This window comes from Triticum aestivum, chromosome 3B, assembly GCF_018294505.1.
Source record: "Triticum aestivum cultivar Chinese Spring chromosome 3B, IWGSC CS RefSeq v2.1, whole genome shotgun sequence".
Classification (NCBI taxonomy): Eukaryota; Viridiplantae; Streptophyta; class Magnoliopsida; order Poales; family Poaceae; genus Triticum; species Triticum aestivum.
In genome coordinates, this window is record NC_057801.1 from 642,812,911 (window position 1) to 642,827,066 (window position 14,156).

Sequence of the window (14,156 nt, forward strand, 5' to 3'; positions counted from 1 at the left end):
GAATAGCTTTATGTTATTTTACTACGGACTCTTGAATAGATAGATCAAAAAGGATAACGTTGAGGTGGTTTCATACCCTACCATAATCTCTTTGTTTGTTCTCCGCTATTAGTGGCTTTGGAATGACTCTTTGTTCCATGTTGAGGAATATTTATATGATCCAATTATGTTATTATTGTTGAGAGAACTTGCACTAGTGAAAGTATGAACCTTAGGCCCCGCCAGCTCGGACGCACACACCGGAATCAGAAGCACGCGCCACCCTCCACGAGAGGCAGCAGGAAAGGGAGAGGAAGGAGGCAAACACTACTGGAATCAGCTTTTTGCCGTCCGCCATGGCAGATGGCAAAAGCATATATCCCGGACGGCAAACACCTTTGCCATCTGCCAGCAGACGGCAAAATGTCCGTCTGAACAGGTGCCAGCAAAGGCATTCTTTGCCGTCCGCTTCCTAGAAACGGACGGCAAAGGATTGTGTCGTCCGCCATCTGAGGCCAGCAGACGGCAAAGACAACGGACGGCAGTGGGGTGGCTCAGAGCCGTTAGGAGGTTAACGGCGCTCTTTGTCGTCCGCCGGCGGACGGCACTGAGTCGAAGCTCTTTGTCGTCTGCTGACGGATGGCAAAGAGCTCAGTTAGGCCAGCACTGAGAAGCTGCCACGTGGCCAGCTATGCCGTCCGCCAGCTGACGGCATATATCCCGGTCGGGGTCGGGGTGGGGGGTCGGGGAGTCGATTGTCGGGGTGTTGGGGGCGGGGTCGGGGTGTCGGTGGTCGGGGTGTCAGATGTGGGGGTGTCGATGGTAGGTGGTCGGGGGCGAGGTGTGGTGTCCGGGTGTCGGGGTGTCGGGGTCGGGGTGTCGTGCCGGGGTGTCGTGTCGGGGTCGGGGTGTCAGGGTGTCAGGGTCGGGGTCGTGGTGTGGTGTCAGGGTGTCGGGGGTCGGGGGTAAGGGTGGGTGTTGTGTCAGGGTGTCAGTGGTCGGGGTGTCAGGTGTCGGGGTGTCGGTGGTCGGGGTCGGGGTCGGGGTGTGGTGTCAGGGTGTCGGGGTCGGGGTGTCGTGCCGGGGTGTCGTGTCGGGGTCGGGGTGTCAGGGTGTCGGGGTTGGGGTCGGGGTGTAGGTCGGGGTGTGGTGTTAGGGTGTCGGTTGGTCGGGGGTCGGGGGTCGGGGTGTCAGGGTGTCGGGGTCGGGGTCGAGGTGTGGGTCGGGGTGTGGTGTCAAGGTGTCGGTTGGTTGGGGGTCGGGGTGTGAGGGTGTCGGGGTCGGGGTGTGGGTCGGGGTGTGGTGTCAGGGTGTCGGTTGGTCGGGGGTCGGGGTCAGGGTGTGGTGTCAGGGTGTCGGGGGTCGGGGGTCAGGGTCGGGGTCGGGGTCTCTTTTTTCCTTTTCTTCTCTTCTTCTTCTTCTTCTTCTTCTTCTTCTTCTTCTTCTTCTTCTTCTTCTTCTTCTCCTCTCCTCTTTCTTCTTCTTCTTCTTCTTCTTCTCCTCTCCTCTTTCTTCTTCTTCTTCTTCTTCTTCTTCTTCTTCTTCTCCTCCTCCTCCTCCTCCTCCTCCTCCTCCTCCTTCTCTTCTTCTTCTTCTTCTTCTTCTTCTTCTTCTTCTTCTTCTTCTTCTTCTTCTTCTTCTTTTTCTCCTTTATCCTCTTCTTCTTCTTTTCTTCTTTCTTCTTCTCCCTCCTCCTGTTCCTCCCTCCTCCTCCTCCTTCTACTTCTTCTTCTAAACTAAAACTAAAACTAATCTAAAATAAACTAAACTAAAACTAAAACTAATCTAAAATAAACTAAACTAAAAACTAAACTAAAACAGAAACTAAACTAAAAGAAACAAAAAGAAATTAATTAAACAGAAAAAGGGGGAGGAGCTCACCTGTAGGAGGAGGCGGCGACCCGGTGGAGGGGAGGCCGGACGGCCGCGGCGGCCACTGGAGGAGGCGGCGACCCGATGGAGGGGGAGGCCGGACGATCGGGGCGGGGACGGCCGCAGCGCGGCTGGCCGACTTGGAAGGGGCGGCGAGGCCGTGGTGGAGGTCGGGAAGGGGTGCGGGGCAGCCGGCTACGCAGGACGGGGTCGGCGGCGGCGGCGCGGGCCGGTGTGGGTGGGGATGGCGACAGAGGGCGGGGGCGGGACGGCTGTTAACGTACCCGCCTCTTTGCCGTCCGCCAACAGTCGGCAAAGATTCTTTGCCGTCTGCAAGCAGACGGCAAAGAGGTGGGGACGGTGGGCTTGAGTTTGTTAAACAATAACTGGACCCACCAACCTCTTTGTCGTCAGTCAGCGGACGAGCCAGTTCTTTGCCGTCAGTTTTTGTGTTGCTGACGGCAAAGACCTTCTTTGCCGTCAGCTAGCGGACGGTAAAGAGTTGGCGGATGGCAAATTAGCTAATTCAGTAGTGAAAGCAATCCGTGCGCCGCCGCGGGATGCAGGCGGAGCCCGCGAGGACACACGGCTCCTCGAATGGGTCTACCGCCGGTCGCTTACGACAGAGGAGATGGACGCCAAGGCGCTCCGGATTGCCATTAAACAGTCCGAGCGCGAGGCGGCGTAGGCAGCGATGGAGGTGGCTCGGCTCGCGAAACTCAAGCGGCAACAGGACATGGAGGTCCGACGGTTGAAAGGGCTCATCATCCTCTCCGTCACCTCCAATGACGATGAGCACGGCTCCTCGTCCGATTACTCAGATGATTTGCCACCAGCCGTCGACGCCTACAACTGCGCCGGTGACCGGAAGGGCAAAGGGCCAGCGAGGAAGTGGTGAAGCTCCGGTGTCTCCATCTTCAATTTCAAGTTTTTAGTAATCTAGTTTAAACTTGTCCGTCATTTATGTGAACTTTGACGGTCTTTTGGACATTCATCGGTGATCTTTTGGTGATCGGAATGTGCTTTATATGTCCGATTCTATGTTTGTGTGATGCAAGCTTTTAAATCTAGGACGATACGACCGATATATAGACCGATATATCACTTTTGAGGCCTACCCATATAAACATAACATATCATTTGGTAAATGTCAATTTTCAACATATCATCCGATATGGACCGCAATATCGACCGATATGGCCGATATCTAGCCCGATATGTCCATCGATATAGAACGATACGTAGATGACAATAATTCTTTCTTAGAAAGCAGTGAAATAAGATTATGCATTTACAAATTCATTATATATTACCAAAGTAATGCACAATGTTTCGTCCAAATGCGTATATCGTATTGGTTTTAATCATAGATTAAGGATTTTGTGAATCTTTTCTTAATAGTTTCTTAATCAACAAGTTAATAAACTAGGAATGTAAAAGTGTTATGTTAAAGCATGACATCATACATTTTCTTTTACTAAAAATAAAAGTTTTGAACAAGAATAATGAAATAAACTAGACATGTTTTGTCTGCTATATCCACAAATCGTCCGATATATCACCCGATATCCGAGATCCGATATGTCGAAGCTAAACCGATATGAACTCGATATCCGATATTTTGAAGCTTGGTGTGATGATCTACGTTGTTTTTATCTACATTGCGTGTTTAGTATGGATATGAGGTATCAGATATTAGATACTCATGTGAACGACAGGATTTGAGAAATGCCCGATAAATGCCCGCAGACGTTTGAAGGTCCGGATTTGCAGATGGCGGCTGGCCGGCTGTAGATACTCTAAGCTTAGAGCATTACTAGTAGAACCCTCAAACCCTCAAATCTAAAAAGCACTTTTAAGGGTTGAGTTGTGCCACTTTTTGACACTTTTAAGGGTTGAAAAACAGTGGCAAATACTAGAACCCTCAAACCCAACCCGTAAACTGCTTTAAGGGTTGGATTTGAGGGTTTTAGTCTTTGCCTCAACCCCAACCTTTAAATCTATCATTTGGCATCTCATAATTTATGACAACAAGAACACAATCAACTTCCAACAAACTACCAAATGACAATCATTGATGCATGGTTTAATAGTTTACATCACAAAATCATCATCTTCCTCCTCTCATCGGCACCATCACCAAAAGTTGCACCTCGGCGCCATCTCCTAGACCACAAGCGGGCTCCATCAAGCATCTCCATCGCCACCGATGGAGTCGTACACACCGCCATCACCACAACTACTCATCGGAGTGTCACCTCGAAAAGTAGAGGACGCAACACGAAACATCCTCTTCCTCTCCGTGATGTCCTCCTTGTAGTCCTTCCACCATTGCAATTGGTCTTGATCCATGTCCTTCTTGGACATCATCATGTGCTCTTTCTCCTCCACCATGAGTTCTTTCCATACCTTTACCTCTTTGAGCTTGATCATCCTCTCCTCCAACTCGGCCTTGCGCTTTGCTTCTTCACGCTTTGCTTCAACTTGTGCAAGCTTGACCTCTTTCTTCTTCTCGGTGATAAGAAGCTTCGTCTCCAATGTCTTCGTTGTCAATTCCTCTCTTGCCTTCATCATGTGGTCCATCTTCTCCCTTAGGCTTGACGCCTCTTCTTCCATCTTCACCCTTAGCTTGCCCTTCTTGTTTCCCTCGGGCTTGCCCACGTTCCTCTCCTCCTCATCTTCACTATCATCCATCCTTAGCATTGCCGACTTCTTGGGTGCGGTCTCTTGATCCCTCAACTTCCACTTGTCAAAGGTTTGAAGAATTGACCAAACATGCTTAAATGGGAACGCCTTGCCCTTGGAAGCGGCCATCTCCTTGTACCTCATGCCGGCAATTGTCTCCTATCAACCACACATAAATCACATAAGAACCCACCAATAGCATAGTGCACACACATAATCAAAATAGTGAAGAAATATGTACTCACATAGTCACTCTCCACGGTTCCACTAGGTGGTGCATCTATCACTTGGTCCATGGCCGCACTCCAACGAGAACAAGCGGGCTTGATCAATTCCCACCGGCCTTGAAGCGACCGGAAAGAGCGATGGATGAACCCACTATTCTTCGGCTTGATCTTACAATAGACGTCCTCGATCCTTTGCCAATACCGTTTACCGGTTTGATCGGTGCCGGTGGTTGCATCCATTCCCACAGCTGCCCAAGCACGAACCAAGAGGACATCTTCCGCCTCGGTGTAGTTTGTCGACCGCGCGTGTGGGCGGGAAGCGGCGGTGAATGCCTCCTCCCCTATCTCGGCCACCTCCTCCTCGTCATCCCCCACCTCCTCCTCATCTTCCTCCTTCTCCTCCAAGTCGTCACCAACCCTAAAGGGCTCTAGAGGCGGAGCTCCGAGGTCCACCTCCGCGTTTTGGAGGAGGTCCATGAACGAGGATGGGTTTGCCATTTCCTCGAACACCTCGTGCGCGGCGGGAGGAGGTTGGGCGACGGCGGCCGCCGCCGGCTTCTTCCGCGCCGCAGGCTTCTTCCGCGGCTTCGAGGCCGCCCCTCGCGGCCCAAGGGAGGCCGCCTTCTGCCGACTCTTCTTCATAGCCGGGGCGGGGGCGGGGGTGGGTGCCGGCGCGGGCGAGGTGGGCGGGGCGGTGACGGGGGCGGGCGCCGGGGCGGGGGCGGCAGGAGGTGGTGCGAGGCCCGCCCGCCGCCGCTTGTCCCCGACGTGGGTCGCCGCCACCACGTCGGCGACGGCCGGTTGGGCGGGGGCGGGGGCGGGGGCGGGGGCGGGTGCGGGCGCCGGGGCGGGCGACGCGGGCGGGACAGGGCGGGGCGGGAACGGCGGCCGCGGCGGGCGGGGGCGCGGCGGCGGAGGGGCCTTCCATGGCCGGCGACGAGGAGGAGGGCGCCGGGACGCGGGCGGGAAGGGAGCGGTTGCCTCCCGCGCGAACGAGGAGGCAGCGACGAAGAGGAGTGCGGGTTGGGGGGAGATTTCCCCCTCAACCCCTACTTCTACAGATTGCAAATTGGTTTGAGGGTTGGACCTCTAAATTTTTTTACGGGTTTGAGGGTTTAGATGTTCTAGTCTACGGCGTTTTTCCGGCGAAAACTGTAAAAAAACGGTTATTTTTAAGGGTTTGAGGGTTTGAGGGCACTACTAGTAATGCTCTTACAACTTGTGACAACTGGTCAGATCCACTTCGCCCGTTAAGGAGCAAACCCGACGATGTTAACGGTCGCTAAACCCTTACCGGGTCGCACTGGATAGAGTCGAACGCTCGCTTCTCCCCCTTCCTGCTACCGCTCACCAGCGGCGAATTCCGCGAAGAAGAGAGGGGCAATGGCCATGGCCGCCGCCTCCCCGTTCCTCCTCCTGCAACCTCTAGCCCCCAAGCCCCATCGTCCTCTCGGTCCCCTACACCCCAGCCTCCTCCGGACCCGCCTCCTCCGCTGCTCGCCCAATGGTGCGGCGGAGCCGGAACCTCCTAAACCCACCCCACGCCGCGGGCGGAAGAAGGCGTCGGAGCCGGGCTCGTCGCCGCCGAAGGCGAAGGCGACGAGGCGCAAGACCAAGAAGGCGGGGCAGGAGTCGGACTCGGAGGGCGAGGAGGAGCCGGCTGCGAAGCCGAGGGCCCGTCGGACCAAGAAGTCCCCGAAGCAGGAGGCCAAGCAGCAGCAGGGGGAGGAGGATGCCCAGGCGGAGGAGCCTCGGAGTGCGGCCCGCGAGGAGGACGCGGGAGACGACGGCGGCGACGGGGCGGATTTGCCGTACGAGTGGCCGCCGCTGGTATGCTGCTTCGGGGCGCCGCGGTGGGAGTTCGTGCCTACGGTGCGGGTGTCGGACCAGCAGATGCACCCCGACCAGTACTCCACCTGGCTGCACCTGCAGTGGGAGCCGCCCGAGTTCGCGCGCTCGCCCGGGAGCGCCTCCAGCAACGTCGCCATCGCGCTCACGCGGCTCGGCGGCCGCGCCGCGGTGCTCGGCAAGGTCGGCGACGACGACTTCGGCCACGAGCTCGTGTACCGCATGAACCGCGAGCGGGTGCAGACGCGCGCCATCAGGTTTGACGGCGCCGCGTCCACAGCCATCGCCCGGATGAAGGTGGCGTTCCGGGACAAAGAGGACGGCGAGGGCGGGACATGTCTGGTGGCCGAGACGGTGAAGAGCTCTGCCGAGGACTCGCTGCACAAGGACGAGATCAATGCAGATGTGTTGAAAGAGGTGAGTGCGTCATCTTGTGGTAAAAGATTTTGTTTGACAGTTTGTCTAATTCACATCTAGATGTTTTTTAAGGATGTCACATCTAAGCTTCCACAACTATATAATGCAGCAACAAGAAACAAAAAAAAAACTAGGACAAAAAAAAAATAGACCACAAACAAAGTGAACATCAGCTTATATGTGACATAACTATGTCACATCTAGAAACTGCATTATATACCATATTTGTTATAAGCACAGAGTGAGTTTCAGATCTAATGTGTGATAATTGCACAGGCCAAAATGTTGCATTTCAATTCAGAAGTACTGCTGACGCCGTCAATGCACGGCACACTCTTCAGAACCATTGAGCTGTCCAAGAAATTTGGGAGCAAAATATTCTTTGATCTCAATTTGCCATTGCCTTTGTGGAGGTCGAGGGACGAGACAAAAGAGTTCATAAATAGGGCATGGAGGGAGGCTGATATCATAGAGGTGTCAAGGGATGAGCTGGAGTTCCTCCTCGATCACAAGTATTACGAACATAAGCGAGCCACCCCGCCTCAGTATTATTTGGATGGGTTCCATCTAACAAGGAACTGGCCACAGTACTACCACTATACCCCTGAAGAAATTGCTCCGATTTGGCATGATGGAATAAAACTCTTGCTGGTGACCTATGGAACACTTCGTATCCACTACTACACACCCAAGTTTCATGGCTGTGTGGTTGGAACGGAGGACGCACTCATAACTCCAACCACAACTGACCGGACGGGTTCTGGTGATGCTATTGTTGCTGCTGCTATTAGGAAGTTGACAACTTGCCCTGAGATGTATGAGGACCAGGATACATTGGAGAGGGAGCTAAGATTTGCTGTTGCTGCTGGTATCATTTCGCAGTGGACTATTGGTGCCGTGCGAGGGTTCCCCACTGAAAGTGCTACCCAGAACTTGAAGGAGCAAGTATATGTGCCTTCTATGTGGTGATTGGTGAACTTGTAAATCATTTCTGGTGAAGGAGGCAGAAATTTATGTTACGAGCACGATTCATAAGTGGTGCAGCAGAAGTGAGCAAGGATAATATTTTACCACAAGAGTTGACAGGTACCTTTGTCTACCACTTTATCTGATATTATTTTATCATCCAGTTTCTCCCATAACTTCAGTATGAAAATGTGTTCGCCACTGAAAGACTTGTATTGCTTGACGATGAAAATTGTTTATTGTGTATCAAAATACAAAGTGATACTCCCTCTGTACAGAAATATAAGATCTTAATGCACAGAACTACCTGAAATATATCTGATGATAGAAAAAAAATGCTACAACAAAATGCAATCATTTCAAGAGCAGCTAAAGCAAATATTACATCAAATGAACATGGCTATTTTTTTTATTCATCACTTGCCACTTACAACTTGGTCTGTAGCTGATAACTACTGCATATACACAAATCCATTCTGAATAAAGTCATACTTTTTAGATGAATACAAAATTTGAGAAAAAAGAGCAAAGATTGTACATTCATAGTATAAACGAAGTACAAACATGTAACGGAAGTTTTCTGTCTTGCCAATCCTACCCTCTGTTGTACATATGTCCTCTGAACTACTCGAAATCTCTCTGTCTTCCCATCCATGGCTACACTTGAATAAGCAATTTGTTGAAACTGCAATTCTCGGAGGACAATGAGTGAACCTCTCTTTCTCACCTCCATATGCAAGAACGAGTATTACATACATTGTTAGTCATGAAAATGATCTGTGGTATGTTTGCTGTCAGTTTACTAGGAGTTGCACTATTTGGTTTATCTCAATCGTCCTAAGAGATGTCTACCTATTTCCATGTCACACCTCACATGCAGCGAAGCGGGCTGAAATATCCCCAGTCCCCACCTCTTTAGAGCAAGTCCATGTCGCTAAATCCTTTGTGTTTTTTTGCACAAACAACCTGGGAGAGGATTTGCATAAAAATACTCCTCTTGCCTTGGACTTTGACCAGACAACCTCTGATATGGACCTCCAAGTCTGTTTTCATGATGTGTTTTCACTTTGCTTTGAAAGTCGTTCCAAGCTATTGTACCCTCGTCAAGCTTGTCAATGAGCTCCACAAGCTTCTGCCTGTAAACAGTTAAAGAATTAGCACTTAAAGATGTACTAATAACTTAAAACAGGATTCCATGAATGTACCTGTCAGGGTTAATGGTTGTCCGGAATCCTTCGAATCTTCTATGACCCTGTACTGCTTTGGCCATATTTCCATCATATGTATACACAAAAACATCACTCTGGAGGGCGACATTATAGTCCACTGCAGCTAATCTGTTTTGGTACAGCTTGAGGGGCTCTAATTCTTCTACTGTTGCTAGACTATAATGTGTGTACACATTTGGATATGCGGCCTTTAATTCGTCCATACTATGTCCACCATATATTTCACCTGCTACAATGTAGATATTCGTCGCGGAAGGATAGCTCATGGCTTTAAGAAAAAGAGCTGCTTCACGAGGAGTCATAGGACAGCCTCCTTGAAGTCGCCTCTCCTTGCTGTTAATATCCTTTTCTTTCCAGTGCCGCACCTTGAGTCTCATTTCTCTCAGCTCCTCTGCCTCCTGACGTGTTAGATTATGGCTGCAGCCAGTAAATGAGAGCATGTCCTTCTCATATCTGTCAGTTGATAAGGAAAACAAATATATTACTGAGCTACATATTCCTCTGCAGCGAAATGATAGTAGATTTATTAAACATGTGCAGTTGCGATCACCTTAAATGAAGTGCGATATAATGGTTGGACCCATTCCTCAGTCTATCAACTAGAGTATTACCTAGATCTTCAATCTCTTTCTTGTATTTTAGTGCCTCGTAATTCGTTCGGCAGCGGAGTTGTTGGATATGAGGAGCAAGACCGTTGTTCACAATTCGTGAATCTGTATGTGTGAATTTAACAACTTTGACCTTCTTTAGTGTCCTCGTGAAAGCTCTGTAGTAAGAAGCCTGCAAAAAGGAACTAGAAATCCATCATCGTTCAGCCATAGAACTGTCGCTATTTCTAAGCAACTACAATGTCAACTTGAGTAGTTCCTGGAGTAGTTTGTTCATACCCTGGACCAGGAAGATGGTGCCCTCGCATAGAGTTTCGACCTTCTGTAAGCTGGCGGCAAGGAGTCCACTATCACAATATCATTCTCTAGAGTTTTCTTGAAATGCTCCACATCAAATATATCTTCGAAATCACTGCATGCCAAAACCAAAAAACATCAGTCATCGGAATAGTTTGATAGGATCCTCGTTATTGTTATGAAGAGAAGCACCTTGGATCGGTCCAAAATGATCTGTGATCCAGTGTAGGGATTACTAGTGTCGCATTCATGAGCTTGGCAACTGCAACCATATCGCTTATCTGGGAGGATGGTTTCAAACAAATGTAAGTGAACTACTGAAAGGCATCTTCAGACTCTAAATTTAGTATTTCTGGAAGAAAAACATGAATGTGCACTCACTCCCATTCTCATCTGGTTCAAACCACCATTGGCATCAACCATAATATAGCCAGCTGTTGCATTGTTTGTTCCTGGAAAGAAGCATAGTAATTTTGGTCAAGTTTACACGCTCATTTCAGGGTAGTATTAACTTGAAAGGTTGAAGGTCGTTAGTTCAAACTGTTGGATGTGGAAGTGGGGACTTACTGTGGTGGTTTCTCGGGCGTTCGATGCATTTGCCGTAACCCTCGCTAGCCGGCATCGTCCATATCTTGGGAATCTGTTTGTGTTGTCAGTGAACTTCAGTACCACATAGCTAGCTGATCATATCATCTGAACAAGTGTTTACTTTTCATGCATGAAGAAAAGCTAGCTAAACAAAACTGGACGGTCCAGATCGCAGCTCGGCACATCGGTATCTTTTTTCTAGAGAATGAACATCGGCATCTGACTGACACCCATTCTGCTACATCATTTTCAGGTATAAGGACGCTTTAATCAGCGCGTTACACAGGCAGTGAGCCACGTTTCATACTGTCCAATCAGCGGGGAACTCTTTTGTGCGAGTGTTTCCAGTCACAGAAGCACTATTGTAGCACTTCGTGGGGATAGGATTGATTGATGTGAGACTCCCACTTTTTTTTCTCCTTTTTCTTTTAATTTTCTCTTTGTAGGCCGGAGAGAATGCAGCACTCCAGCTCTCTTTTTCCTAGAAAGCCCATGTAGGAATTTTGTAGACTAAGCAAGACTAGGAACCTCCAGTGTTTTGTTCATCCGCAGAATTCGGCGTCTCTGCTGGTCATTTCCATCTTCAATCTCCATGGCAGTTTTAACATTGTTTTCCTTACTGTAACCTATCCTATGCCGTGCGTTGATAGCGGGGCTTGTATGTGTGTGTAAGCGAGCATTTGCGATCGTACTGTGTTCAAAACTTATGCCAACGAAGCTAGTGTTGTAGTCCCTCCGTCTCAAAAAATTTGTCTTAGATTTGTCTAGATACGGATGTATCTAATACTTAAATATAACTACATATATTCGTATTTGTCTAGATACGGATGTATCTAACACTTAAATATAACTACATATATTCGTATTTAGATAAATCTAAGACAAGAATTTTGTAATGGAGGGAGTATTTTGTTCTGGTCCAGACGAATCCCCGGCTCTGTGAACCTCGACCTAAGCATCGACATCACCCATGGCCTTAAACCACCGGGAACCACTACCCCGATTGAGTTGAATTTTCCAACAGGTGACCACCAAATCAATCATAAATACACAGGAAAAAGGAAGAAACAGCGATGTGGATGAGAATACCGGTATACGGCTGCACCACAGACGAAACGAAAAGAAGGGGCACTCGGTATTCATCCGTCGATAGAGACACGGACGGGGACGCCTCCCCTCGAAGCTGCGAAGCGTATTTTGTACTACTCGGTCTACTTGCTTCGTATGATTCTACGGCAAGAATACAACTAGGCTACTGCTACGACCTGAGCTGAGCTGAACGCCCGCCAAGAAACTTCTCAAATTCAATTCTCTTCTCTTCTCTTCTCTTGCGTGCGCACACACGCACGGAGACGGAGACGGAGACGAAGACCCGGCACGTCTCTGGCTCCGCCGTTCGGCGACGATTTCCTACCCGTTTTCGGCCCCATGCATGCACAGCGCGTTCCCAAACGGAATTCGTCCCAGCTTCCCCGTTTTAACGAAACCAAAAGTGCTATAGTGCATGCGGTGTGTGCACATGTGTGCTCTGGTTTTTAGCTTGGCCTTTTGCAACGAACTTGGCGGCGGCAATAAGCCGAGCGGGCAGCGGCGAGACGCAGCACTTACCGGCGTGTCGGGCGACCGGCGAGCGAGGGCCGTCAGGTTCTCCTCCCGCCAGCCCAGCGCCTCGCCGTCCACCCTCCGCAGCAGCCTCCCGCCGTCGTCGCCGCCGCCGCCGACGGCCCGATGCGAGCCGAGGAGCCCGACGAGGACGAGGAGGCCCAGCAGCGACGCCACCGCGTTGCGCACCCACGACTGGTCGACCACGGACGACGCCCTCTTGCCGTAGCTCCTCCTGACGGAGAACAACGCCCGGACTCCCCGGTGCCGGCCGCAGCCGTCGCCGTCGTCCGGCCGCTCGACGTCGGCGAGGCGGCGCCGGTGCGCCACGGACGAGGACAACGGGTCGGGGCCGACGGAGGACGCCGCCGCCGCCGCTGCCATGGCCGGCCGGCCTCGTTCGGCGACGCGCGGGCTGCGAATAGGAGCCTGATCGATCGGTCGATCGGTTGCGATCGACCCGGGAATCAATCGGACGCGGGACGAAGCCTCGCTAGCTGGCTTGCCCTCGCCACAAGCCTCCGTCCGTACGTCGCCGCCCGCCACGCGAGCGAGCAACTGCGCTCGGAGAACGTGGGGGGCGAGGGTGTGGGGGGTTCGGTTCGCGCGAGGAGAGGAGAGCAGTCGTGCGTTTCGCGGCTCGACTCGATCGAGCTCGTGGGGGTAGCGGAACGGAAGGGGGGGGTAGGGGAAATTAAAAGTTGCGCGCTGGGTAGAGTTCGCGCCTCGGACGATGGATGGATCCCTCGCTCGCCTCGCACGCTCCTTGGCGTGGCCGCGCACGTCGTTTTATATCGATCGCCTTTCCGGTCGTGTTGCGTGGGCTTCCTTTGAGATACTGCGTTTGACAGGGTTTTGAACTCAAGATTTCTTAGCTCGGATACCATACAAAATTCATGTTGCAGCCACTTGCTCCAAAAGTTTAAACTGATGTAAAGAGGCAGACAATATGTTTGAAAAGTTATATTTGACCATTAGCGTTTTCAACTCCAAATGTATAGGATGAATAGTACTAAACTAGAAAAAAATATAGTGCTAAGTGATGATATTGATATCAAGTGCATGCAATAGATAGAATTGTTATATTCTCATTTCTTTCTCTTCAAACTCATCCTACAAAAATTTAGGAGTTTAAAACATTAATTGTTAGATATAACACTAAGAGGTAATCCGTTGCATGATACATTTTTTATCTGCTCTAAATGGCATGCACGGCATAAGATAATTTCGTCTTGTCAACGACAGTGTATGCCCTTACACTTGGGGAGTTCTGTCTTCTTGTTCTGCATGTCAAATAACCATATTAATTAGAACCTTGGTGCGTCAGCACCATATCAAGATGCAATTTATACCTTTTGTAGCACGAACCTTGGTGACAACTCCTCTTTGCTTTTCTTGCCTAGAAAGTTTGAAAATAGCAAAAGTAAATAAAACTGGTACTCTTATATCAAACCTATTGTTATACGAGTATATAGCATCTTCAGAAAAAGGTAATCACCTCTCAGCGGGTGCTGCACAAAGAAACTATTTGACACTCCTTCCATAACTCTTTCTCCATTTTCTTTAATGACCTTCAGTCCTTTACCACCAAGCTTGACATACTGTTTATTAGAGGTCTTGTGAACTTTGGCGCTTTCATGAACACATTTTTCATCTTTCAGTTGAAATATAGCACTTTTAATCTTCTCCATAATATATGTCTTTATTACGCTTGCCTCAGATTCCTCCTTGGTCCGGCCCTAGGCATTTTCATATAACTCTGCTTTCATGATAGCTAGCTCAAACTTGTAGTGCAGCAAGGTGGTGACTAGCTGAAATTTGATTTCTGTGCCTGCATG

At 50.2% G+C, this 14,156-nt stretch overlaps 2 protein-coding genes across 2 annotated transcripts; one reads left to right on the forward strand and one right to left on the reverse strand.

The window, feature by feature from the left end:
- The first annotated feature begins 6,044 nt into the window (after nt 1–6,044).
- On the forward strand, nt 6,045–11,321 carry LOC123071429 (fructokinase-like 1, chloroplastic). Its single transcript, XM_044494974.1, has 3 exons — nt 6,045–7,028; nt 7,305–8,114; nt 10,970–11,321. The coding sequence occupies exons 1-2, from the start codon at nt 6,147–6,149 to the stop codon at nt 7,995–7,997; spliced, it is 1,575 nt and encodes a 524-aa protein (XP_044350909.1). The 5' UTR covers nt 6,045–6,146; the 3' UTR covers nt 7,998–8,114; nt 10,970–11,321.
- Nucleotides 8,376–13,080, reverse strand: LOC123071428 (O-fucosyltransferase 19). The gene is made up of 8 exons (XM_044494973.1): nt 12,325–13,080; nt 10,696–10,768; nt 10,510–10,580; nt 10,321–10,409; nt 10,111–10,243; nt 9,774–10,003; nt 9,200–9,676; nt 8,376–9,130 (listed from the first exon to the last, which is right to left on the reverse strand). The coding sequence occupies exons 1-8, from the start codon at nt 12,700–12,702 to the stop codon at nt 8,929–8,931; spliced, it is 1,653 nt and encodes a 550-aa protein (XP_044350908.1). The 5' UTR covers nt 12,703–13,080; the 3' UTR covers nt 8,376–8,928.
- Nucleotides 13,081–14,156: the final 1,076 nt, after the last annotated feature.

What these genes read in the sequence shown, in the direction of transcription:
- LOC123071429 (XM_044494974.1), top strand. Translation starts at nt 6,147, where the DNA reads ATGGCCATGGCCGCCGCCTCCCCGTTCCTCCTCCTGCAACCTCTAGCC. An exon ending in ATGCAGATGTGTTGAAAGAG is followed by an intron (nt 7,029 to 7,304) that starts GTGAGTGCGTCA and finishes ATAATTGCACAG; the next exon opens with GCCAAAATGTTGCATTTCAA.
- LOC123071428 (XM_044494973.1), bottom strand. Translation starts at nt 12,702, where the DNA reads ATGGCAGCGGCGGCGGCGGCGTCCTCCGTCGGCCCCGACCCGTTGTCC. An exon ending in TGAACCAGATGAGAATGGGA is followed by an intron (nt 10,410 to 10,509) that starts GTGAGTGCACAT and finishes CCATCCTCCCAG; the next exon opens with ATAAGCGATATGGTTGCAGT. An exon ending in TCATTTTGGACCGATCCAAG is followed by an intron (nt 10,244 to 10,320) that starts GTGCTTCTCTTC and finishes TTTGGCATGCAG; the next exon opens with TGATTTCGAAGATATATTTG.